Genomic DNA, 27,504 nt, shown 5'->3' with positions numbered 1-27,504 from the left:
GTTAGAGGTTTTTGCTAAATATTTTAAAAATTCTATATTACGTATTAATAAGCTGAACTACTAGTCGCACTCCAAAAAAATTTATATATATTTTTTTCACTTTCAAAAACTGATGCTATTTAAAATTTTGAATTTGATCAATTATTTTCTGCTAGTAGGCAGGTTAAATTCGTAAATGGGCAATGTAGGTCATCGTTTTCATATAGCTCCCCATATAACAGTACCTCCCGATATTCGGTATTTTGATGATTTAACGATATTATTCATCGGAATTCTTTCAAATTTGGTATTTGAAGTTCGTAATGGATACTACAGCCTATGGCAGAAAATTGTATGTGCAGGTCCACGTTTTCATATAGCCCCCATATATACGATACCACCAATACCAATATTCGGTATTTTGATGATTTTAACGTCAATATTCGCCGGAGTAGTTTCAAATTACGTATTTAGAGTTCGTAATGGGTACTACAGTCTGTGGCAGAAAATTGTCTATGCAGGTTCAGGTCTTCTAATAGGCCCCATATATCAGTACCTCCCTATATTCGGTATTTTGACGATTTTAGGTACAATATTCACCGAAATTGTTTGAGATGTCGCATTTAAAGTTCTTAATGGATGCTACAGTCTATGCAGGTCCAGTATAGCTCCGATATAACGGTACCTTCGCATTTTGGTGATTTTAGCTACATTATTCACCGTTTATTTCACGTTTCGAATTTGAATATGGTAATGGCTTATGACAAACAATGCTTATGTAAGTCCATGTCGTATAGACACCAATATAACGGCTATATTAGGTATTTTTAAGATTTTAACAGAACTTTCAACGGGTTTTATTTTTAGAAAATTTCCAAATTCGTTCCAAATGGTGGAGGGTATTCAAAGTTCGGCCCTGCCGAAATTACTGCTTTTTAACTTGTTCCAATTTTAAATAGCATCAGTTTTTGAAAGTGGAAAATGAGTTATTCGCATCATAATGTTAAAAGTAAACATTTTAAGAAAAGTTGGCTAAAGTTCTTCATTAAATTGCAGAGGGAAAGTACACGTCACAAAATCTTCATTCCAATTCTATGTTAGATACTCTATTCCTCAAAAATCTGCGGACAAGTGTATGCATTTTGGCTTCAGCCGAATCAAAATACATATAAAATTACTGATGTAATTGAACAATCGTAAACGTGGAACGCTCGTAGCGTTGTACAGAATTAAATATTAAAAAAAGAGGGGGGAAAGGAATTTTAGCTCGAGGATGCAAAACACTTTTTATGTACCATGCTTAACATAGAGAACGCCAGAAGATTATTCGCAGATATATTAAAAAAAAAAAAACATAAAATACATTATTACAAAATTATGTACAAGTTAAGCACATGTATCTACATAGAAAGCTGTTTCCCTCTCTTCGCGCTACTTCAAATATAACGGCTATTTGTCTTATAGATCCCTATTTGCAAATGTCACCATTTCAATGTGAAAAGCATTCATTTGTTCATTCAGTGGGCACTAACATATGTTTCTTGGCGAAATTGGTGTGCCAAAACCCTGCAAACACAGTTTCGATCTTCTGATGACTATTTAATTTTTGTTTTTTGTTTTGATTTATAATTTATCACTCATTCCCGTTTCGGTCTTTGTTTATCATTCGCATATCCTCTAGGAGCTTTTGTTTGGCGTCAGTCGAATTGTTTTAAACTATTGGAAATTTTAAAAAACTAGCAGGACAAGTAAGCCCAGGAAACAACCAGTATTTGACATCTCATTGCTGAAGGACAGAAAATTATACACATTTACGTTTAATACAAATATTGTTTAGTCATGGATGAAAGTGAAAATTCTATGGATAAACAAATTGATGACAACGATGGCACCAAACCTGAGAAAATGTTTACGCTGAAAAAGTGGAATGCCGTGGCTATGTGGAGCTGGGATGTCGAATGTGATATTTGTGCTATTTGTCGTGTCCAAGTCATGGGTAAGTCATCCATTCCTATAATTAGAATTTAAGACCTTCTAAATCGTAACTTATGATGTTTTTAACAACTTGTTGGTACTGATATATTTCAAAATGTTTCAAACCTGTCGCGCTCTGAAAATAAAAAAAATACTATGCATAATATATTATTTACTATACATTCAAGCGGTCAGTATTATTAAGACCAGTTCGGTCTGGCTGACCAGGAAGCGTAGATCGGATTAAGAAGTTCTTTAAAAATACTGGCCTAACTATAGTTTAGTAAAACCTCGGATGTTTCCTGATTACCGGGAATGTATGTTTTCTTGGGGGACGGACCCGGGTACCCAGATATTTGAGCAGAAAATGCGGGTTAAATACCCGGATCTAATGAACCGTTATAGACAATATGGGTATCATTTGAAAGCTTATTAAAATGGTGACCAACAAGAGACCCCAATAAAGCAATGCACTTTACATTCTTGCTGTTCTGAAACAGCTGTGTTATTACCTTTCCTAGAACAAGAGATGTTCTTTGATATCCTCCATCATTTTAAACCCAGCAAAGTATACATATACTTGGTCAACATAATATTATATATCGATTAAGCGATGTCCGTCCGATTGTGAAAATCACTCTAGCTTCCAAACAAAATGAAGTAGATTTATAATATTTTAGTCAGAAAATATCTGCAGGAGTTTTGGTATTGAAATTGGGCTATATAGGCCCACGTTTTGGTATAGATCTCACATAACTGTAACGAGAGATTACAGTATTTTAAAGGCACCACCTTCTCTGGCAGATAATTGGGTGTAAAGGTCCACGTTTTCGTATAGTAGATATTGTAGAGACATATTTCGAGGTTTTTTATACCCTCTAACTTCGTCATAGATCCCATAAAGTATGTACAGAGTGAGATGAAAAAACTGCAACAAATTTCAAACTGCTGTCATTTCTAAGCCACTCGTCCGACAGCTGTTAAAATTATTCCAGTTACAACTTATTATATTGTGTACAAGCGTACAAAAGCATATTCCAGAAAAAAAAAGTTATTCGTGATCGAATTCAAGCGTGATAGTGTGATTTCTTTATATTTGGCTGGAAAAACACAAGTGGCTATCGTTAGAGCGCTGCAGCATTTAAATGTGAATACATTTTTTGTGTTTCGTACCAGCGTAGCCCGACGTCAAGAAAGTGGATGGAAGAAAACAGCAACATCAGCAGAAATGGTTCGAAAAGTAAAGAAGCGACTTGATCGAAACCCGCGTCGTAGTGGCCGAAAAATGGCTCGTGAGCTGAACATATCGCAATATTCCATTCGGCAAATATTGAAAACTGAGCTCGGGGTAAAGCCACTGAAATTCCAAAAAGTGCAAGGACTTACACCGCAGCAGAAAGAAAATAGACTCAAAAGAGCTAAAGGGTTGCTTCGCTTGGTCGAAAGTGGTGAACTGCCGAGTTTGGTTTTCGCCTATGAGAAAACATTCGTTTTCCAGCAGTTTGTAACAAACAAAATGATCGTGTTTACTTGCCAAAGAGGTCAGCTGAAAATGTGCACCTTTGGCTGGCCACCAGAACTCAAGCGCCGGCCATGGTGATGGTGTGGGCCGCCATAACAGCCGATGGTCGCTCTCCGCTCGTATTAATTGACTGTGGCATTAGAATATATACCGAATATTTTCGCGAAAATATTCTGGAGGGTGTATTAAAGACTTGGGCACGCAAATATTTTGGCCGCAGACCTTGGACATTCTAACAGGGCTCAGCACCATGAGCACTCAGCACACGCCCCCCAAGAATGGTTACAAAATGAGGTTCCTCGCTTCATTTCCAGCGCACAATGGCCACCAAAATCACCGGATACCAATCCGTTGGACTATTGTGTCTGGAGTATTTTGGAAAGCAAGGTTGGTACTAAAAAATACCGAAGTGTCGATCACCTCAAGCAAGCGCAGAGCAACATTCGGGCAGCGTGTGACGGTTTCATTGGCCGTTTGAAGGCCATAGTTCGTGCCAAAGACGACCAATTCAAACAAATCTAAACTTATTGTAAAATTTGATGCTATTTTCGATATTTTTTGCTTTCATTCCATAAAATTTTAAAAAAGTAAAAAAATTGACTTTGTTGCAGTTTTTTATTTCACCCTGTATTAATAAAAAGTATCTATCTACATTGGTGATGATGCTGAAATACCATCTGTACTTATGGCCCAGCACTAACCTAGCATTCCCCATCGTCCCAGCAGTGAAGGGCATAAATAGTTAAAGTAAAACTGGTTGTTGCATATAAATAAATCGAATTTGCAAATTTGAAGCAGCTACTAGTTATTCATATTTAATAAGAATAATAGATTTTGCTGATAAGAAACAAAATTTACGTAGGTATGTCTGTAGATTCATTTCTACACGTTGTTTAAAGACATCAATAACGTAAAAATCAATACAAAAAAGGCAATTCCGATGTCATTGTTATCAAACCAGTCCAATAAATAAATAAAACGCAATAATTTACAGGGTTTGTAAATATGTAAATAAAAAATAAAATACAGTACACTTATATACTTACACAACAATGTGAGCTGACCCTTTGCAATAAAATCTGTTCTTGTTTACTGTTTTAGTTTATTTAAAAACATTTAAATAATAATTTATAAAATATAGTAAAATTGTATCGGTGTCTGTGTAAAGATCCATACATATTGTTCTCACATTACAACATTTTATTATTATTATTGATATTTCTTAAACTTAATTCATAATAACAATACAAATTATTAAAAGAAAATAAGAGGAGTTAGATGATCTACATATTTTGTTAATACAACAAAACTATAGTTAAAATCTCTACATTTATAGACTACAACTGCTCATCAAAAAAGAAAAAACTGTCATTAGAACCAATGACTATCATCAATGCCTACATTGATGACAATTATGTTGGTACAATGCGCGTATACTTTTTGTTTTTTTTTTTTAACATAAATTATTATTTATAATTATTTTAGACAATTTAAAAAATAAAATACCAATCGTTTCATATTCATTCGCTTATACAATAACAAAAATAATATTAATAATGACAATGAAAGCTAAGCTTTAAATACGTTATGTTCTCTTTTGCTTTTCTAATATAACGATTCTGTTTTCTTGTATAAAGAAACACTAACTGCCTGTCTAACTGATGGGCTAGAGGTTTTAGCCCACACTTCTCCGACTTGCTTACTACTTATAGCTAATATTTGGTTTTTCTTAATGTGTATTTCTTTTAAAAATGGGATTATATTATGCATGGCAAAGGTGAAGATTTGTTGATGGTGCAGCGACAATTATGGCTTATTCTACTATACATCATGAGGATTTTTTATTCTGGTTTTTGTTTGCACTCGTCATTAATATTCGTTAGCATCACACTATTCAGATTGTTTACATGTTGAAAGACAATGGTTTGATATTGGCCACCGATGACATACGTCTAACACGGCCCATCATTTTTCGTTCAATATCCTCCAGGGTCTTGCCTTGGGTTTCTGGCACATAGACAATTACAAAGAACAATGCAATTACGCAAACTACACCGAAAAGCCAAAATGCACCATGACCACCAATTGATTCTGAAATAAAAATAAATTTTATAGAAATTGAGGACAAGGGTGTGTACAATTCTACCCACCAATCATATCCGGGAAAGTCTTGGTAACAATAAATGTACATGTCCAATTAAATGCAGTAGCAACAGAAGCTGCAGAACCACGAATTTTTGCGGGTAAAATTTCACCCATCATTAGCCAGGGAATGGGTCCGAAACCCAATGAGAAGCCCAGAACATAGACCACGAAACTGGCCAAGGGCAGCCAGCCAACATTTGAAACATCCATTTCACTGGCTTTGCAGTAGAAGAAACCACCCAAAACAAATAGAGTAATGGTCATTGCCACAGCAGAAATATACAATAGAATCTGGAAAATATAACAGAATAACTATTTGCTAACATAACAGCGTTTTGGTGACAACCTACCTTTCTGCCCAAACGATCAATCAATACAATTCCAATGAATGTGGCTGCAAAATTCACAATACCCACAATAATGGTACAAATGTTACCATCAATAGTTGAGCCGGCATCCTTGAAAATTTGCACGGTATAAAAAATTACGGCGTTAATGCCACTGAACTGTTGGAAGAACATCAGACCCAATGAAATCGACAATGGTTTCAGATTATTGCGTTTCAGCAACTCCATCAATTGATTTTGCCTAGCCTGACGTTCGTCATCGGCCTGGGAACGCAAGAGGCCCTTCAATTCTGGTTCAACATCTGCTTCCTTGCCACGCAACCACACCAATGCTTTACGGGCTCTTTCCTCGCGATTACGTGAAACATACCAACGTGGTGTTTCAGGTATAACAAACATCAGAATTAAAAATGGTACAGGCAATGCTCCGCCAAGGAATGCCAGCATTGACCAATCCATATAAGTACCAGCCACAAAACACAACAATATACCGATATTACCAAATGCCGTCGGAAGTAGACCCAATGTGCCACGCACTTCTGGTTGTATGGTTTCACCCAAATAGACTGGCAGTGAAAGCGATGCTATGCCAACACAAAATCCTGCCAAAGCGCGTCCGGCCAATACCATGGCTACATTTATGGCACAGGCAATCAAAAGCCATGATATAATAAATGGTACGGCTATGGCGAGAATTGTATTTCGCCGCCCCAAGTATTCAATTAAGGGTCCACCACAAATACCACCAGCCAAACCAGCCAAGGGCATTAAACCTCCAACCCAGGAGGCCTGAAATTGGGAAAAAGTAGAATTTTGAGCAATATGTGAAAGGCATCTACTTTGAAATAGAAACACAAAACCAAAATAAATTTAATACTTACCGTCTGTGGTGTTACTTCAAATGAGGTAATATTTCGATCAGTCATGGAAACCAAGGCGGGTGAAGTGTAGGCCGATGAAAAGCCCACAACCAATGAGCCAAGAGAAACACTGAAGGCGGCCAATACCTGAAATTAATAAAAAATTACACGTTTATTCTATTATCCTTTTTAAGATAAAAAAAATAGGAAATAAATTCGGTGTTATTTGTAATTTGAAATTAACCTGTGAAAATGTACACTTTGCAGCTGGTACATCATCCGGCAAATGGAACGACACATGGGTGTCGGCTCTCATTAAAATTTTCATCTTATTTCAATTAAGTACTTGATGGCCGGAAGAAAAAGGACCTCAACTTAAGTCTACGAACTACAAAATATATATTCGTAAAACGCGTTTGTTCTACGTGAACATTAAATTTATTTGATTGCCAAAAAAAAAAAAACAACAACAACAATAAAAATACTACAAAACTGAAAGTAAGGTCACTTGAATTTGGAATTCTTCCAAGTTTGCTTGATCACTCAACAATATATTGTGTGCGTGTAGAGACAATGCTCGAGCCGATGTAAATAGTTCGTTCGAAAGTTAAACAGGAACTGATTACTATTGTTCGGTATTTTATTTACAAAATCAATAAGATCTACTTTTGTACGTTACATTTTGAAAACACAAAAAAAAAACAGCGAAATGCTTAAATAAATAATCAATTAATATTCGCTCTTTTCAAGCGGTTGCAGTAATAGTCATAGCTAATGTGTCAACTAACAAATCGAAAGCTGAGCGTGAAATGGAGAATAAGACTAGAATTTAAATTAGAATATTTGTAGAGTAAATCAAATCCATAAATGCTAATCAAATAAAATCAATGCATCACATTAGGGATTGCCATTTCGGATTTATGAAAAACGACCAAAATCGATGCTTCAAACCCTGTTGAAATGGACCGAAGGGAATTTGAAGAAAAAAGAGAGAAAGAAAGCCGGAAACTAAAACCTGGAACTGGAACTAAAGTCAAGGCTGTGTGAAGCGACACAAAAAGAACCAGAAGCGCTCAAAAAGAGAATCATTGGCCTTTTGAAGGCCATAATTCGTGCCAAAGGTGACAAATTTTTGAGGAGCCTTTTTAATATAATTTAAATAAATTTGTAAATCTAACCCGACCAACAAAGCAAAATGCACGAACACGAGCGGATGCTGCGTTGGGCGAGTCAATCCGGTACATAGAACCGGTCATCTGGGGAGTTGTTTAGTCACAACTGAGATATGGATGGTGCAGCCACCTGAATTCTTGTTGGGTTTGAATTGACAGCAGTGCACAGTTTTGTAGTAGAAGTTTTATTAGGAATGAAAAACTTGAGTATGTACAACATGAATTGTAATATAATAGTAAATCAAAAACTACTATAGATAAAACAGAAACTTGGTTATATAAAGTAGTATAACATTTCTTAACACATCAACACTTTCCCTTGTTAAGAGATGTTAGACTGTTTGTTGTAATCCAATATGATCGCAAAGAAGTTTAAGTCTTGTGGGTTGCAAAGGTTTTGTCATCAAATCAGCTAATTGATCTTGCGTAGGTATTTGTATTACTTGAAGCTCATTTTCAGAAATTTTTTCTCTAATAAAGAAATGCTTATTGTTGATATGCTTTGTGCGTTTGTGATATTCAGGATTTTGTGCCAAACGTACTGCAGCAGAATTATCAACATATAACAATGGAGTGGAATTTAATTCTATCAATTCAGAATATAAACGTTTTAGCCAAATTACTTCTTTTGTTGCTTCAGAAGCTGCAACAATTTCTGCTTCTGTTGTAGATGTTGCTACCATAGCTTGTCTCTGGCTTAACCATGATACAACCCCTCCCGCAAATTTTACAACAACACCAGATGTAGATCTTCCGGTTTTCAAACATCCTCCAAAATCTGCATCACTGTAGCATTCTAGCTCTTGAGCATGTTCGTTGTTGTAAAATATTCCATAATTAATTGTTCCAGATATGTAACGAAAAACTCTTTTAACTCGGGTAATATCTTCGTTGGATGGATTTTCTAATGTTCTTGAAAGGAATCCAATGCTATAAGCTAAGTCAGGCCTTGTTCCCAACATAAGATACATAATGGCTCCTACGGCTTGTCTGTATGGAAATTGAGAACACTTCACATTGTCTTTCCCCGATTCGAAATTTTCTCCTTTCAGCATAGGCGATGAAACTGGCCTGCAATCAGTAAACCTAAATCTTCCCAGAATTCTTTTTGCGTATGCTTCCTGACTGATTGATATTCCACTTTCATTTGCCTTTATTTCCAGACCCAAAAAATAACTTGCATCTTTTGTGGTTATTTTGAATTCTCTTCTCAACTCTTCCAAAAATGTTTCCAGCTCGCCGGGGTCTGTGGCAGCTACTAGACCATCATCTACATAAAGAGCTAGTATTAATTTATTCCCTTCTTGATTTCGTATGTATATACAGGGATCGGCGTCACTTGCTATAAAACCGATTTTTAATAAATATTTTCCAAATCTTCGGTTCCAACACCGCGGAGCTTGCTTTAATCCATATAGACTCTTTTTAAGCTTACAAACTCTTCCTGTGCCGTCATCAAAACCATCTGGTTGTTTCATAAAAATAGTTTCTTCAAGGTGGCCATAAAGAAAAGCAGTGGATACATCAAATTGAGATAGATGCATCTTTTCACTTGCAGCTATACTTATTATAGCTCGTATCGCTGCCAACCTTGCAACTGGACTGAAGGTTTCATTGTAGTCTACACCTTTGCATTGTTTGTATCCTTTTATAACTAATCTTGCTTTGTATTTGTCTGTACTTCCATCAGGGTTAGTTTTTATCTTATAAACCCACTTTGATGGGAGTACCTTATTTCCTTTTGGAAGTTGAATCAAATCCCACGTGTTGTTTTCTCTGAGGGAATTCATTTCTGACTTCATTGCCTTTATCCAATGATATTTTTCTGTACTTTCGACAGCATCAATAAAACTGGTAGGTGTTTGTACTTCACACATAAAATCTTGAGCAGCCATAACATAGTCATCATACTTCGAGTTATGTAGCGTTGATCGATCTCTTAAACGATTTCTAATTGTATTTTCTATCGTATCAAATCCACGGAAATCACTCTCATTGGATACATTTTCTTCCGAACATTCTTCAAACATCTCATCTTCCCAATCTGAATCACAACGAATCTCTTGAATATATCTTGGTGTACTGGGCTGAATATGATCTTCTTCTAACACTTCTTCTTTAGATCTCTCATATGATTTAAATGGCAATTTTATTTCTTCAGCTCTCTTATTTGAAAACTCTTCATTCATCTCTTGCTTTTGATCGTCACATTTTGAAATTTGTTCATTAAATGTCACATCTCTTGACAAAATTACACTCTGATTTTCTTTGATGTAAATTCTATAACGCTCTTCAGTATCATATCCAATTAAATGTCCCTTGATTGCCTTTGAATCCATCTTTTTCCTCTTCTGACTTGGAACATGGACATAGCATTCACTTCCAACTATTCTCAAATGAGTAATTCTGGGTTTTCTTCCAAACCAAAGTTCATGTGGACTTTTGTCATCAACTGGTGTCTTGCGAGTACGATTTAAAATATATATGGCGGTACGAACTAACTCAGCCCAAATAGCTTCAGGAAATTGGACATTCTTATTCGAGTACTTAAAAGTACGGGCCATCTCAATTACAGTTCTATTTTCCCTCTCGCTTGCACCATTCTGTTGCGGAGTGTAGGGAGCAGTTAGTCTCTGTGTAACTCCATATTTCTTTAGAATTTGCTTTACTTCATTATTATCGAATTCGCCACCATTATCGCTCAAAAATTCTTTTATTGGATTTCCTTGATTTTCTGAAAAAGCTAGAACTTCCTTCAATACAGTTTTAACTTCGGATTTTTCCTTCAAGAAATATCCAAAACAATATTTACTGTATGCATCTTTAAATATGACCAAATACTTCCTTTTGCTGAAAGACATATGGAATGGGCCACATACGTCAGCTGACATTAATTCGCCTGGTCTTTTAGAAACCTCTCTAGTACCAAAAGGTAATCGATGTGACTTTCCATAAATACAGGATTCACAAATTTGCATATCAAGTTTTACATTAATACCAAATTCCTCCCTTAGTTTCTTCTGTACATGGCGTTTATTCTGGTGTCCCCAACGTTCATGATATAGTTGCAATGTGTTATCAGATTCCGTTAAATTTACTTCATTTGTTGAATTTGAGATGACTGTTTCAATATCCGCTAGATACAATGTGCCTCCTTTTTCCCGATGACCAACTAATATCACCTTATTATTGACCCAAAGTTCACACTCAGTTGCTGTTGACTTAAATTCACTGTTTGAACACTTGTCTTGTGCAGATAAAACAGAAAATAAGTTCCTTGACACTCTTGGAACGTACCAAACATCTGTTAGTGTGATTTGGATTACCTTGTTGTTGACATAAGACTTGATATCAACTGTACCTTTCCCAATTACATCTAACATTTCACCACCGGCCGCTTTAATCTTGCAACATTCCTTGAACTTCTCGAAAGATTTAAATACATTTCTATTATTTGCCACGTGTCGTGTAGCGCCATTATCAATCCACCAATTCTTTGAAATATCCTCCTTAATTGTGTTAATCTCTTCATACAATAAAGGTAAAATCTGGTGTTGAGGAGTTATTGCTTCAGCCTTCTTTTCTTTTATAGGCTTACCATCACTTATCCATTTTCTGCAATCTCGTATCCAATGACCTTTCTTATGACAATAATTGCATGCACCATTTTTCTTGCTTGTTTTTGTATTATTGGTTTGTGGGAATTTTTTCTTGACATTATTAAGCATTAAAGCTTCTTCGTCCTTAACATCAGCACCTTTGCAATTTCTTTGATACATACAGAGTTGTGCGGTCATTTCCTCAAAATTCTTCTCTTCGTTTTTTGTTAAAAGCATCCAACTTGACTTAAAAGTATCAAAATGACTTGGTAAAATTTGAAGGATTTTGCAAACTAATAAAACTTCTGGGAGCTCATTTTCCTTACGTCCTTTCAATCCGTTATTGAGTTCTATCCACAAACTTTTGAGTTTTGCAATATGTAAGCTCACGTCTTCACTTAAATTCCATGTAAATGAGAAGAAGTCAATACATATTTTGAATAATTGATCCTTCGATCTAGCCTCAAATTGAACCATTAGCGATTCCCAAGCCTCAGCAGCAGTTTCTTTATCCATTATCTTTTGATACACATTGTCACTTACTGCGCTTGCTATCATGGATTTTGCATAACTGTTTGCTTTTCTATACAAGTCCGACTTTTCCTTGTACAGCTTCTTTTGTTCACTCGTGGCATCAGAGGATGGTGGATTTGGATTCTTTAGTTTACCTTCAATAACGTCAATTGCTCCTTCGTGATAGTCTAATAAATCACGCATCTTCCGTTTCCATATTGGATAGTCCGTTTCGTTTTCCAAAGGCTTGATGTGCTTAGCAAAATCCATTTCTTCTTTTTTTTTTTTTTTTTATAAGTTATTAGTTATTGTAGCCTGCTTCCTTGATTAAATTCTTGAACAATTCTCTTTTTTTTTTCAAAAAAAAAAAAAAAAAAAAAAAAAAATTTTCATAAATTTTTGAAGTTCTATATTTTTGTAATTTTTATTTTTCTCAGAGACTCCTGGGCTCATAACCTTTTGTAGTAGAAGTTTTATTAGGAATGAAAAACTTGAGTATGTACAACATGAATTGTAATATAATAGTAAATCAAAAACTACTATAGATAAAACAGAAACTTGGTTATATAAAGTAGTATAACATTTCTTAACACATCAACACACAGAACACCAGTCCAGAGTGTGGCACAGGCCCACATGACACGTTGTACCTCATCGACTGCCCAGCCAAATCTACTCACCTAACTCCGGTATCGCTATGGACTCAAGCAATACAGGTCGCCTCCTTTTTGAACTTGGAGTTGGAAGCAGAGCCAGATTAAAGAAGAAAAGCTAACATAGCAGTACGAGCTGCAACAACAAATTATTACACGAAGTAATTTTTCAGTTGAGTTGATAAATATTAAACCAAACCAAAAAAGAAAGGATTAACATTTTCACCAGGATAAATTTTTAAATTGAAATTTACAAATATGAATTTAAATTCACGATCCAATTCCAATTTCCCAGCATTTTGGGCGAAAAATCCCAAAATTATCTAATTTTTATTCCCCTACTTGCAAATATTTCTCTCAAAATTTTTGTCATCTTTCGTAATTGTTGTTGTTGTGGGTTTTGCTGCCGCCACAAATTGCTGCTCAGCAAAATGGGTTGTTTGGGTGGTTTGTTTGGCTCAGCAACTATCAGTCTCTAATCCGTACTTTTAGTGTGGAAATTGTCTTTGTTTTCTTAACTATCAAACATCACGCTGTGTTCAGCTGCTTGGTTGTAAAGTCCAATGGAAATCAAAATAAAATGCAATATATTTTACAAAAAGATAAGATGTGCTACGCCACGTAAACGTCTGATGATCGATGCTGCATTCTGCAGCTGCAGCAGCAGGAATCAAGGGGACCAATAAAATAGTCACAACAATAACATATTCAAATTATGATTTTGTTTTCGTCAGAAATCTACACGCCAATTCATTCTCCATATTGTTATACTTGTTGTCTCTCACACTTTCCACTTTAATTTGGTTGGTAAGCGGTTAGATGCGGAATTTTACAAATGTACGTATTGTTGTTGTTCTTTTTTGAAAAGCAAAAGGATTTGTATAGCTTTTATTCGTTTTTTTTTTTTTCAATTTTGTAGCACTCAATTATAAGAACTGATATTGTTTGTTCCCTGCTGTACCAGAGGACCACCAAATGTGTTGTAGATAACGCCAGTCAAAAGTTCACACTGACACTGAAATTGTCTTTTCATCGGAATCCACATGTTAACCCCATCACATCTTGAGGTATTGCACAGCAACCTTTTGTGTGATGCGAATCGAATGGTCATAATTCATCATTCGCAGTGATATTTATTGCATACTACTACCAGTTTATGACTTTGTTTGACAGGCGCCATAAAATGCATATCTAGTTTTTGTTATTTCAAAGTCGGGAAGCTCGCTGCCGCATGCAAAGACCTAGAGAAGCTAACAGGCTATTCATTCCTTAATTGAATTAGAGGTCAATTAAATCAAGGTAGAGTGTGTGTGGCAAGGTGGGTGGATGTGTTTTGTGAATATATTTTTTTCTAAATTGTTTTTTTTTTTCAATTTAATAGAAAAACCTCAGCTTAATCTTTAGATATTCTTAAAGTAACAAAGCAAATTTTATTTCTGGTGGGTGGCATAAATGTTGAAAACCAAATGCATTTTTGAATACTTTTTTTAAATACAGTTTTTATTGACAATGATCATATTGTTGCTGACGATATATGCAAGATAGTAATATTTCAAAAATATTGTTTTTAACATTATTTAGTAGCAGAGTATGATTTGATTAATGGGCTGAAAAATGCCAAAAGCTAGAGATATTTTTGGAAATTTCTTTTTTAGGTTGAGGTATTAATGACCTAAGGAGAAGGCACTGAAAATTGGAATCTAGCAAAATTCCATGCATTTAACCAGTCAGGGGGCTCATCAGGCATATTACATGCTACTTTAGTGGCTAGACGAAGGCCAATTTTGGTGAGTTTCATTTTGGTGTAAATCGTTGGATAAATGCATACGCGAATTAAAGTGAAACAAGTCAGTCTATAGTCTGACTGTAGAAATTTCAGTACTCAACATTTACAATGGTAGGTTTTTATACCCTCCACGTCATTCCGTTTGTAACTCATCGAAATAATAATTTTAGACCCAACAAAGTATATATATTCTTGATCAGCGTACAATTCTAAGACTACTTAGCGCTGTCCGTCCGTCAGTTGTAATCATGCTAGAGTCAAAACGAATTAAGATAGAAAGCTAAAATTTTGCGCAGATCAGTCTTTTATATAAGATTAGATCGAAGATGAACTATATCGGTCCACGATTTCGTATGGCCCCCATATAACGGTACCCCCCGATATTTTGATGATTTTAGGCACATTTTGCAATGCAATTGTCTGAAAATCCACACAAGGAGTTCCTGCTGAGCACTTTACCCCCTGTAAGAGAATGGTCTATATAGATACACCATATCGTATAGCCTCCATATAACGGCACCCCTCGATATTCGGTATTTTGATGATTGTGGCCAAATTTTTCAATGGAATTGTCTGAAATTCTAGACAAGGGGTTCTTTGTGGAATTGTCTTAAAATCCAGACAAGAGGTTCCTTGTGAGTACTTTATAGTCTGCGGAGATGACAACAGAGCTGAATGTGCAGATCGAGGGAAATATAATTCCGACCACAAACTACCCCAAGATTCTAGGGGTCACATTCGACAATATGTTCAAGTGGTCAGCTATGCGGTTCCAGTGTGGTTTGCGAAAATAAGTGCTACGCAGTAGAAGAATATCCGGACCCTGAGGACTGCGACAGGGTGCTTCCCTATAACACCAGTGGACCATATACATAAGAAGGCGAAAGTCCTTCGAGTACGTCAGTATGACCATATGCTTTCGTTGCAGAACGTTCTTGGGTATTATCGTATGAGTCATCCAAACCATCATGTCAGGAAGGAAATACATGATCTAGAGAGGGAGTTCCATGCTACAAGAAAGAGCCTCTACATAAAGAAATCTATCAGGTAGGTCTGAGTGGCATTCATACTGATGGAATTACAGACCCCATCAACAATTAGAGTATGACTACCGTGCTCGGAGTCCACCACCCCACATTCATTGCATCCGAAAAACGCGCCCAGACAAACCAGGGTAGTTTTGGCACAATTTCGTTCTGGATGGTGCAGTCGTCTCAATTAGTATTGGGCACGAATTGACGAAGATGTGGGAAACATCCGCCTGGCGTATGATACAGGGCTGAATAATACGCTGCACCTCTTTAATTGACCTATCCCACTCACTCCAGAAGATCTATGGTTACAGCCCGTGGAAGTAACCACATTTTTTAATCTGTCTGAGTTAGAAGCGGACTAGCAGAAATTAAACAAAACATCTGAAGCTGTTAGAACAACAACTTATTTTTCGCATTCTTGTTTCAAGAACATCCATTTTGGACTACAAAAAATGGTAAGCGAGTCTGAGCCTCAAAGCTGTATTTATTTTCTTAGGCAACGACGAATAAAATCTAATTATGAGCTGAAACGTATAAAATTCGGGCCTTCCTAATAGCTGCTCTGTTCCAGTACCTGCAAGAATCAACTAGTTTTGCAATTTTCTTCGATATCAAAAAGGGAAAATCGGTTATTGTAGTAAAAACTTTTACATTCTTGCAGTTCAGGAACCGTAAAACGAAAAAAAATATTTTTTCTATGAATTGATGTTATAAGAGTGGGGGTTGTCACGAGTTCCTAAGGTTGTATTTAAAATTATTTATAAAAGTATGGAAAATCACTTGAAAGAGCCGTACAAAGTTACAAAATAATGTATCATCCAAAGAAAACTTGGAGCCTTATAAACCCACCGACCAAAATAAAAAAAGTCACTTGGGAGGGTGGAGGCTTTTCCTACGGACGAAATATTAACATTTCCATATAAATATGCATTTGATGTAAACTAATCCCTTTAATTTCTAAGAACACTGCGTCGCTAAGCAGACATCACGTGCGACAATTGTTGTTGAGAATGTCGTAGTGATAAGAAGATTTCATCAGATTAATTCCATTGCATTTTCTTTGGAATACATTGAACCCCCCGTTCAAAGGTCTTACACAAACCTTGACTCAATCGATTGGTAGTTAGAAATGGGTTAAGTGCAATAATTATTAAAACACAAAATTCTTTCTTACCTGTGTCCAAATAAATATAGGATTTGTCGTTGGTCTATAAACTTCCAGCTTTGGTTTGCCATCTTCGGTAATTTGTCTAACAAAGGGTACAGCTTGGCGCAGATTTTCACCCTTTTTACGACCCATTTCATCCATTTCGTAAAAACGTATACTGGAAATTTTAACAAAGAAAAAATTAAAATTTAAAAAACATTTATGGAAGAAATTAATTGAGACCATACCTTTTCCTTGAATCTGTACTGATGGAACGTTGCTGTTGAAAGTGCTGCCTCGACGAGACGTAATCTTCTTCACTCTCACTCTCCAAGTCTTTCAAATCGATAACCACTGGCTTTGTTATGTCCTTGGGACGATATATCAAACGTTTGTGTTCCACATCATCATTTTCCTCATCACTGTCTGTGCTGGAACCTTGTAATACTTTTTCCAATTTGAATGAGACACGAGGATCCAAACTTTGATGTTTGCGGCCCTGAAATTCACGACGATTTTTGCGAAACTCCTCCTCTGATGATGATTCTTTTAGGAGATCCTTGAGATATCGTGTTCCCTTCAAATCGAGTGATACATGTTTTTTCGATTGAAATTGACGGCGATTGTCATTGGCCAAAATGGTTTTTAGATCCTTAAGTATACCTCGGTGATCGACACTACTGACAGCCTTTTGTTGTTGAAATCCGGTGCGACGCTCCTCAAAGCTGTCGTCTTCACTGCTCTCATCACCGCCCCGCTTCTCAAATGACACCCGGGAACCCTTTAGAGAAGATTTACTGCGCTGCAAATCTTCTGTGGACACAACACTGCGTGTGTGTTGATCACGATGTGAATGCGATGAAGGCGGTGGTGGCAGCGGCAATGGTAAAGGCTCTTGAGTATTTTTCACCTTTGGATTTATGGGCAGAGGAGGTTCATTGATATCATCTGCCTCAATGATGGGACCAAACTGCAAAGGGAATTCAGCCTCAAAACGTTGACGCTGTTGTTGCTGTGTACTCGGGGCTGTTGGTCTGTTGTGTGAGGGAAATAGAAAAGGATCCTCGGGTAGAATAGTATCAAGGCTGGTAGCAGTATTTGAGGTTGACAAAGTGCCTTCATCCAAATCCACACGCTGATATGGTTGCTCCTCCTATTCAAGGGGTGATTGATCGTCGATGTAAAAAGAATGTTTCATTATTGAATATTGCGGAAGATTTTCTTAAACTACTCTACTTGTGAACTGTCGTTTAATCTGTGTTAACATGATTCTTATAATTTCTGCTATTTATTAATTATTGAAATTCAGTACAATAAGAAAAATATTGAAAATTGATAAGATGATGGATGGATGCCCCATCAAACACAACATGTTCGCTCGTTGTCGCTTTCTTTCATTCGTAGGAAATGGCTGCGATCTGTTATTTGTTAATTGATTTCAAATAAAATATATGTAAATATTTCGGTTCGGCATATGTCACTTTCATACTTGATGAAACATGTTCCACGGCTCATGCTCAAACCATCAATGGTCTTGCGACTCTTTTGAGGTTCATTGCAATTTGGGATGGGAACAAAAACGAATTTTCGTATTCTTATCTTTTTTTTTTTTGCAAATTTGTTGTTGAGTGACCGAATTTATAGGTTCATATTTTGTAATATTTATTTGCGGAAATTTTAAATTATTTACCGGTATAATAAATGTCATCAATATCTTCAAACAAAATTTAATGATTAATTCAAACATTTTCTTGGCAAATATTTTTGTACATACATATTTAAAAAAACACCTGGCGTTCTACTAACCCATAATTGTGGGGTATCAAATTAAAATTTAATTATGTATAAATAAAAATTAAGTTAAACATAATTTTTGAAGTGTAATAGTCATTTGTCAGTTAGGTGAAATGCGGAAGATGTAAACACCACACAAAAATATCAAACATTACAATCAAATCCCATTAAATTATTTTCGTCCCAAAACTTTGCAATGGAGTATTTTTGTTTGAATGTTTGTTAGAGTTTTTGTTTCCAGCATCTTTTTTCCCTCTGATGCTAACAATCACTTTTGGATTGGCTTATTTTGTCTTAATTTATTTTATAACGTTTTTCGAAAGTAAGAGTTAACATTCTGTAACCTAATTTGTATAATTATTACTTGACAGTTTCACAATCGTTCTGGGCTGCTGCTCTTTAGATATATTTTTGTTTCGGATTTTTAAATTCTAAAAATATAAGAAATTGTCCAATGCCCCCCTGTGCTGGTTTGACCACAATTACATTACCCTTGATTGATTTTGGTATCTACATTTTTGAATGTAGTGCTCTATATATTAACATAAGCCGTATCGATCTATTTTCATGGAGGAGGGTATAATTACTTTGTCATTCCGTTTGTAACTCCTCGAAATATTCATAATAGACCCTACGATGTATATATATTCTGGATCAGCGTCAAATTCTAAGACGATCTAGCTATGTCCGTCTGTCTCTCGTAATCACGCTATTTTTGAACGAATTGGGATATAAAATTTTGCATACATGCTTAGTTTACCAGTAGGCCGGTTAAGTTCGTAAATGGGCCATGTCGGCCCATGTCTTCGTATAGCTCCCATATAACGGTAACTCCCAATATTCAGTATTTTGATGATTTGAGCAGCATTATTGACCGGAATAGTTTCAAATTTCGTACTGGAAAATCTTAATGAGTACTACAACCTATGAAAAAATTTTTGTATGCAGGTCCAAGTCTTCATATAGCCGCCATGTGACGCTTTTCATTTAAGTGGTACTTTTCGTTTTTTTTTTGTTTTTTTTGAAATTCTTCAAGTTCCTTCAAAATGGTGGATGAAGGTATTAAAAATTCGGCCCGGCCGAACTTTTCTACTTTTTAACTTGTTTTAAATATTAATAAGACAATATAAGCATCTTGTTGCTATTACAAGGGAATATAACTCCACCTTCTCTGGCAGATAATTGGCTGTAAAGTTCCACGTTTACGTATATAGCTGTAATACCCATATTTGGAATTTTAGAAATTATAGTGGTATTATTCAGCGGACTTATTTACATTTTGGATGTTCTTTCCAAATGGTGGAGATTATTAAAAATTTGGCCCGATTTAGTCGTTTTTGCTTTCAGTTCTTAAGCTCGTTTCAATAGAAAAATAATAAAATTAAATTAGAACGAAATTATTAGGCAAAAACTTTCCAAATTAAACTTTTAGGGTTTGGGTAAAAGATAATGTCCAATTTTTTCTCAAAAAAAAAAATGTTAAAAGAGATTTTAAACACAGTTTTTTTGTTAATTACTTTTTTACAATATAAAATTCTTCTAAATGTGTCGGAGTTTATTTAGCAAATTTTAGAAATCGATTTGTTATTTTTACAGTAAGAGGTTGTAACAGAACATATACTATGACCTACGAGGAAGACTGCCTGATTTTCATACCCAAATATTATTTCTAAAAATTTTTTCATATTGAGAACGTACAGGCTTGAGTTTTGTTAATACACCTGTTTCATCTAGGAAATAGAAAATAAAAAAACATTTTCAAAAAAGTAAGGAATTTCAATATTAATTCCCTAACTTCAAATTCTTTAAAAGTATTAGAATCGGTTATTCGACACTTTCCATTAGCGACTCCATGCTGTGTGTTTGAGGCATCATCCCATTTAGTTGTAAATAATAAAATTACAATATAAATAAAATAATAAATTCATACTCACCCTGGAGAGTCGATCTTTTAATTTGCCCATGGCATTGCCCAAGGGCTGATGCCCGCTACCACGATTATCTCTTCCACTCATTTCACTGCTTCGTTAATTCGACTCTTTATCCGATATGTTGAATATCCTAATTCACCTTTTTTTCCAAACAATTCCAGTCAATCTATTTATTTGCTTTGAAGTTCACTTGGTTGTTGTATAGGTTGTATAGATTGTTTATTTATATTTGCGTTTTTTGTTTTGATTCTTTTACTTCTACTTTGATTTGAATAACAACAAAAACGAAAACAACCACTGATTAATTCAAAAAATCCAACGTTGGCTGTCTCAGAGTATTGGTTGTTGTCTCTGCTGCAAAGAGTTTGTACAAAGAAAAAAGAGAAACAGAAGATGATGTTTAATTTGTGTTGAAAGAGAGAAAATCTATTTATCGATGTAAGAGAATGTTGAAAAATATACAGTAGCAAAGAGCACACCTAGCAAAGGCGATGACATTTCTCGGCAAACACAACAACGCCAAACAAAACAAAAAACCATTAAACAAAATCAACTGATTTAATTGTTATTATTTTTTATTATGATTAATAAGATATTTATTGCATTCACTGTATTTTTTGGTGTAAACTTTTTCGCCTACATATGCAATATTTTCTGCCCATATGAGTAGGCAAGAAACGTAGTTTTTTAAATGTTTTTTGTGTGTTTTTTTTTTTGCTAATAAAACAATATGCACTCGTTTGCCCTCCACAATTTTTGAAAGTAGATTTTTTAAACGATTTTAAATGGACTATACCTTATTTATTTAGTTGTAGTTTCTAATAAATTTATATAATAAAGTAATTTAAAAAAGATCTTTTTTTTTTTTTTTTTTGTTAAAAAAAGTAAAAAATAAAAACAACGAAGAACAAAGGGTCTGTTTCTGTATAACTATACGAAGTTGTTGGGTAAGAAAAACACAATTCCAAATGAGTTTTGTGATCACTTGTTTAAGGATGAATTATTCAATATTTTAAAATGGCCATAACTCCTTAAATATTGACTTTTCGGTGTTTTTAGCTATATTTTGCTACATTTCAAAAATGTATACAAAATTGAAATAGTGTTTTTCGTTCGCATTCACATTAGTATCATCATCGGAAAAAGCCTCTACGAATACTAATGTTTAAAATTTAAATAAAATAATAATAAATAAATAAATGTGGGTGGGACTCTGGCCGTAAAAAAAATATTTTGTCGAAAAATATACATGTCTACTAATTTTAGAGAAAACGTTAGTATAACTTTAAGTCTCTGTCGAAAGCTTCTACTGCATTTTCGAACCGATTTGTTTTCATACAAAAATGTGTGTTCGGTATTGTTTAACCCCTTGACAAAATCTTTCACTCTCTTTGCAATAAGTCTGTAAATGAAAATTTAAAGAAATATTTTTTTCCCAAAGGGAGAGGTCTAGCCTTATTGGCCGAAATTATACTATTCCATATGTAGTCAATGATATGTCTCCATTAAAAAATTACTCCCTTTTTGACTAAACTAGGGTCTCAACCAATTAGTTTATTAATATGTAATACCCTCAGCCATATTGCTACAGAGTGTTATATCATTTTATACGGCCAAAACGGGCCTCATAGAAATAACAGTTTTAGACTCTAGGTCTCTTTGGACATTAGGAGTCGATTTAGGGGTTCCGTCCGTCTGTCTGTAGCCATATGGGTACAGAGGGACATTGGGAGTCCATCTATGGGTGTCCATCGGTCTGTTTGTAACCATATGGCTACATAGGGTTATATATATTTGATACGGTCAAAACGGGCCTCATCGAAATTACTGTTTTAGACTCTAGTTCTCTTTGGATATTGGGATATCTCTCACTCACACTCTCGAGGGAGCATCCGATTTGGTCGAAACTTGTTACGGTACTTGCTTCAAACTTGGTACGGTACTTGGTCCAAACGTACGTAATATTATTATCAAACATATACGTAGTTCGGAGATGTGCAATATCAGTTCACTCCATTAAGTTCTCCAGGTTAAAATTTTTATTTATTTATTTTTTTTTCACAGAACAAGTAAGGGTCATCCGATTTTGTTTAAACGTTGCCATTCCTAATATTGGTATCATTACGAAACGACTTCAAAAATGCAAAATGTGCATCCTTTTTTGCGCAAAATTGGTATATCCAAATATTTCTTCCAACACAAAATCTGGTGTGAAGATGAAATAGGTCAGACCACTCTTTCTAGTATCTCCCCAACTATCTTAAATAAAGTGGTGGAAGTAGTCGATAAAGGCCAAAACTTGCCACGTCACAATATTTAAATCTGACTTAGATCAGATGCGAAATTTCCGTCCGTGTTTTTTTTTTTTTTTTTTGAACAAAATGCATGTCGTATTTAAAATACGATTGAGATGAAATTTTGCAAACAATATTTGTTTGGCCCAAGGACGAACCCTATTGAAATTGGTGAGAATCGGTTCACATTTAGATATAGCTCTCATATATATCTTCAACCGATTTCGGACAATATCAGTCCAAATGACCTGAATTTTGGCACATCCGACAGAATTCAATCTAGAAGCAAGTACATCAAATTTGTAGAAAATCGGTTCAGTTATAGCTAAAGCTCCCATAAATATGTTTCATCCGACTTGGTGTTTAAGTCCCTCACTCCACAAGAATGATTTTAATACCAGATATCAGATACAGCCCAGAAATACATCTGACAAATTTTATCAAGATCGGTTCAGATTAGGATGTAGCTCCCATATATGTCTTTAATCCGATTTCAGGTTTATTGTGCACCAAATAAATAATATTAGTCCAAATGGACTGAATTTTGGCAATTCCAACTGAAATCATCCCAGAAGCAAGTACTTAAAATTTGGTAAAATAGCTATAGCTCCCATATGTATGTTTCATCCGATTTGCGGTTTTAAGTCCCTCACATGCGTAATATGCACTCCACAGGAATGATATTTAGTACCGGCATCAGATATTGCTCGAAAATACGTCTGCCAAATTTTAGCGAGATCGGTTCAGATTAGGATATACCTAAAATTAATCCTAATGGACTGAATTTTGGCAACTCCGACTGAATTCATCCTAGAAACCAGTACTTCAAATTTGGTTGGTCCCTCACATGCGTAATATGCATTCCGCGCATCAAATACTGCACGAAAATACCTCTGCCTAATTTTATCGAGATCGGTTCCGATTTATATATAGCCTTGATAAACATCTTCATCCGATTGTAGGGTTATTTCTCACCATGGAGGTTATCATATAGTCGGCCCCACCGGGCTTTTGACTTTTCCTTACTGTTTTTTTTTTCATTTTCTTATTTTGGAATATCTTTGCCTAGATTGTTCATTATTCCTTACGCAGTAATCATTTGCAAAAGTCAAAATTCTATTTCAAATATTTTTTTGTTTGGTTTCTAAGTTTTCAGAGATATTTTATGTTGTATTATAGGCCCCACAATTCTCTCCCCCCAGAGAATCAGGTTGAATCCTTATTGCAATTAATTATTAATTAGAGATGTTTATATTATTAAGCCGATCACTAGTAGTTCTTATTGACATAACATTTTTCAATGTCACCGGCCAGCTTGTGTCGGTGGAGGCACGGGGGTATCCATTTTTCGATCCAGACGAATGAGAAACATTTCTTTTGTTATTATAATTTTTTGTTTGTTTTGAAGTCATGGTGTCATCGTCATCTGCGCCATTGTCTTTGTAAACAATTTAGTTTTATTAGCTAGAATAGTGTTTTTGCATTTCACTTTAGTGTTTTTTCTTTTTCTTTCTTATTTTTTGCACACAATACGAACAATTTTCTTTTACCAAGTCTTTTAGAAAAAAAATAAGAAAAGTTTTCTGCAATACGTAAAATAAAACACATTGATTTGTCACATTTATTGCTACATTCTATTTTCGTATTTTGTTTTTTGCAACAATTCACGGTCTCGTCAGACGATCTGTTGTCGTTTTTCACTATGACGTTTAGAAAGTCACAATTAGACAAAATTTCTATTTTATTTTAGTTGTTTTTCCGAAAACAATTTATTTTCATTTCGATTTTTTTTGGTTAATTTTAATGGCATCGTGCCCTTGGCGCAAATTTTCGCCAACCGAACGTGAATGTCTAGAAAACCTCAAGAAAAAAAAAAAGAATTTTCATTTTCATTACAACGTCCATTTGTATTTTGCTTTTTGCATTTGTTGCCTCTTGTTACGTAAATTCAATTTTTTTATAAAAAATAAATATTTAACCGCATAAATTGTTTTTTTGATACACATTTTTTATAATTTTTAATAGTTTATTTGTTTTGTTGCCTTCACTATATCACTGCTTGTAAATTATTGTTAACTACTAATGCGGCCAGTTAGTTATTTGATAGATGTTGAGATGGTTCGACTTACAATCAATGCCATATTTTGCCCATTGTTTAAAATTCTAAACCAGATTTTCCAAAACTTATTAACATATCATTTTCATTGGGCAGGCAATTTCCAACGTCAATCAGATCGTTCAAAGTGTGCAGGGCACTGTGGTGTTGGGCTGGCTCGTCGCTTGGAACTGTTGTAACACACACAGCAAGTCAAAGTAATTTTGCATTTTTTACGGAACTTGAAATATTTGAAGAAATTCACGTTTTATTTGAACTCACAGTCAGCCGACTTCTAGACTTGCCATTTTTGTTGTTATATTTGTTTTTGTTTAAAATTCAAGCTTATAAATTGCCAGTTTTAAAAAGTTACACCTTTTTTTATTTTCAATTAAATATTTTTTATGGCTTAATTTTCATCACATTTTCATTAACACGCAGTATTTACACATTATTTAACTATTAACTACTGCTTTTTATCTGAACATTCGCATTTCTTTTTTTTTCAAATTTAATCTAAATTTGCGTTAAATTTTATCTTTATTTAATTGGTAGTTTTTTCATTTTATGTGGCCAACACTCAACCAGTATCATTTTGACATTTACCTTTATTTTTTGTTTATCAAATATATCCAAACGGGAAACTAAAGCCAGAGACATGAATGTCAGTTGTTTATATAGTGAACGGTCGACGTCCGTCTCCTCCTTCTCACGAAAAAACGGCCGAACTCGATTTCTTGTAATGTGTACTCACTCAGCCAACTCATTTACACGAAGAGAACTGGCACTGAGATACACCATTACCATTACAAAGTTTCTACAACAATTTTGTTAGTTGGAGATCCTCTCTCTCTCGCTCGTTTGTTGGTGTGCTTTGTTGCTAAAATACCACAAAATGCATTTCATATATAGGGTTGCCGTTACAAGATAAGTCAGAGAGTGGAGAGCATGCAAGATATATGCAAGTTAATTAGTTTTAATTTGAAATCAAATTTTAATAGAAAATGTGCTCTCATAAAATAATTTGTTTTATTTAATATTAAGAAGTTCTTTGAATATATCCTAATGTAATCTACGTGAGAAGAAAACATAAATTATTGCAGACATAGTTTAATCACAATGCCAGAAGTAAGTCTCTAAAGTTTTATGAGAATCAGGTCAGATATAAGGATATAGATACATACATGGATATAGCTTCTTCAACATAAACTTAACAAGTAAAATAGTATCAGTCGGTATTGACCAATCCGTATCTGACATAAGACTGATGAAAATATTCCAAGGTGCCAGATTTGGACTATATCGACTACTTCCTGTGCGACTTATAAGATATGTGCAAATTTTTGGATAGTGAGGTAACAGATATAGCGGCTCGAAGTATTCCATATTCATACTTCATCTAATACAAATAAAAATATTTGCCTGTGCAAAATTTGAAGGAAATCGAGCATTTACAGGGTGAGATAAAAAAAACTATAAAAAAGTCAAACGCTATAATTTTTACATTTTTTTTTTTAATTTTATTGAATGAAAGCTAAAAATGTCGGAAATGTCATCAAATTTTAGAATAAGTTTATATTTGTTCGAATTGGTTACCTTTGCCACGAATTATGGTCTTCAAACAGCCAATCACGGCCGTCACACACTGTCCGAATGTTGCTCTGTGGTATTTTGGCCCATTCCCGGCGAAGCGCTTGCTTAAGGTGGTCGACACTTTGGTATTTTTAGTGCCAACCTTTCTTTCCAAAATACTCCAAACACAATAGTCCAACGGATAGGTATCCGTAAATTTTGGTGGTCATTGTGCGCTGGAAATGAAGCGAGGAACCTCATTTTGTAACCATTCTTGTGTGGCGCGTGCTGAATGCGATGGTGCTTAGTCCTTTTGGAATGTCCAAAATGTTTGCGTGCCCAAGGCTTAAATACACCCTCCAGAATATTTTCGCGATTATTCTGATGCCACGATCGATTAATACGAGTGGAGAGCGACCTTTGGCTGTTATGGCGGCCCACACCATCACCATAGCCGGCGCTTGAGTTCTGGTGGCCAACCGAAGGTGCACATTTTCAGCTGACCTCTTTGGCAAGGAAACAGGATCATTTTGTTTGTTTACAAACTTCTGGACAACGAATGTTTTCTCACTTTCGGCCAATCGAAGCAACTCATTAGCTCTTTTGAGTCTATTTTCTTTCTGTTGAGGTGTACGTTCTTGCATTTTTTTGGAATTTCAATGGCTTTACCCCGAGCTCATTTTTGCAAATTTGCCGAATGAAATATTGCAATAAACAACATAATGAGCTGTCATTGGAATAATTTTAACAGCTGTCGGACGAATGGGCTTGGCAGATATATATCACCTTTACAACAGATCTTGCGTTAGCAAAAAAAATGTATGCGTGAAATTTGAAGAGAGATGGATGCTCTTTTAGCCTTCTTTGAGCGTTTTGAAGAAATGGCCCGATCTGTACCATCTTTATAACAGATCTTGTGTTTATAGTAATATTGAGATGTACCAAGTCTGAATGGAATCGGATGTTAAATTCGTGTTTTATGAGCTTCATGGATATTCAAAATGTTCACCCTTTGTCTGATGTCTGATTTACATATAGCTCCCATATATAATTCCCTCTGATTTGATATAAAAGAAAATCTCATTTT

General features: G+C 35.0%; 2 protein-coding genes and 1 long non-coding RNA gene across 5 annotated transcripts in view; 2 read left to right on the top strand and 1 right to left on the bottom strand.

Moving 5' to 3' along the window:
* The first annotated feature begins 1,575 nt into the window (after positions 1–1,575).
* Positions 1,576–27,504, top strand: part of LOC101892023 (RING-box protein 2) — a 53,301-nt gene continuing 27,372 nt past the window's right edge. The window contains exons 1-2 of the mRNA XM_005174737.4: positions 1,576–1,727; positions 1,817–1,975. Of these exons, the coding sequence (XP_005174794.1) occupies positions 1,819–1,975 (157 nt within the window). The 5' untranslated portion in view covers positions 1,576–1,727; positions 1,817–1,818. The remainder of the gene's footprint in view (positions 1,728–1,816; positions 1,976–27,504) is intronic.
* LOC101891733 (facilitated trehalose transporter Tret1) lies at positions 4,564–25,588 on the bottom strand. 2 transcript variants are annotated; one of them, XM_005174735.4, is made up of 8 exons: positions 25,452–25,588; positions 20,460–20,810; positions 16,980–17,884; positions 16,759–16,909; positions 6,849–6,974; positions 5,971–6,756; positions 5,626–5,911; positions 4,564–5,566 (listed from the first exon to the last, which is right to left on the bottom strand). In XM_005174735.4, exons 2-8 carry the CDS (start codon positions 20,538–20,540, stop codon positions 5,379–5,381), a joined length of 2,523 nt encoding a protein of 840 aa, XP_005174792.1. In that variant the 5' UTR covers positions 20,541–20,810; positions 25,452–25,588; the 3' UTR covers positions 4,564–5,378. The 2 variants fall into 2 exon arrangements, with proteins under 2 accessions (XP_005174792.1, XP_005174793.1); XM_005174736.4 differs by lacking the exons at positions 16,759–16,909; positions 16,980–17,884; positions 20,460–20,810; positions 25,452–25,588 and adding an exon at positions 7,072–7,414.
* Positions 12,544–16,752, top strand: LOC109611914 (uncharacterized). Of its 2 annotated transcripts, XR_009344109.1 has the most exons (3): positions 12,661–13,601; positions 13,684–14,082; positions 14,146–16,752. It is a non-coding gene; the product is annotated as an uncharacterized LOC109611914 (long non-coding RNA). The 2 variants fall into 2 exon arrangements; XR_002194172.2 differs by lacking the exon at positions 14,146–16,752 and having other exon boundaries at positions 12,544–13,601; positions 13,684–14,142.

Source organism: Musca domestica, unplaced genomic scaffold (assembly GCF_030504385.1).
Source record: "Musca domestica strain aabys unplaced genomic scaffold, Musca_domestica.polishedcontigs.V.1.1 8, whole genome shotgun sequence".
Taxonomy (NCBI): Eukaryota; Metazoa; Arthropoda; class Insecta; order Diptera; family Muscidae; genus Musca; species Musca domestica.
This window is presented reverse-complemented; position numbering and strand designations above follow the sequence as displayed.

Excerpts from the sequence above, each read along its gene's own strand:
- LOC101891733 (XM_005174735.4), bottom strand. The coding sequence starts at position 20,540 with ATGAGTGGAAGAGATAATCGTGGTAGCGGGCATCAGCCCTTGGGCAAT. Across the intron at positions 17,885-20,459 it reads TAAAAGATCGACTCTCCAGG|GAGGAGCAACCATATCAGCG; the intron begins GTGAGTATGAAT and ends CCCCTTGAATAG. Across the intron at positions 16,910-16,979 it reads AGTACAGATTCAAGGAAAAG|TATACGTTTTTACGAAATGG; the intron begins GTATGGTCTCAA and ends TAAAATTTCCAG.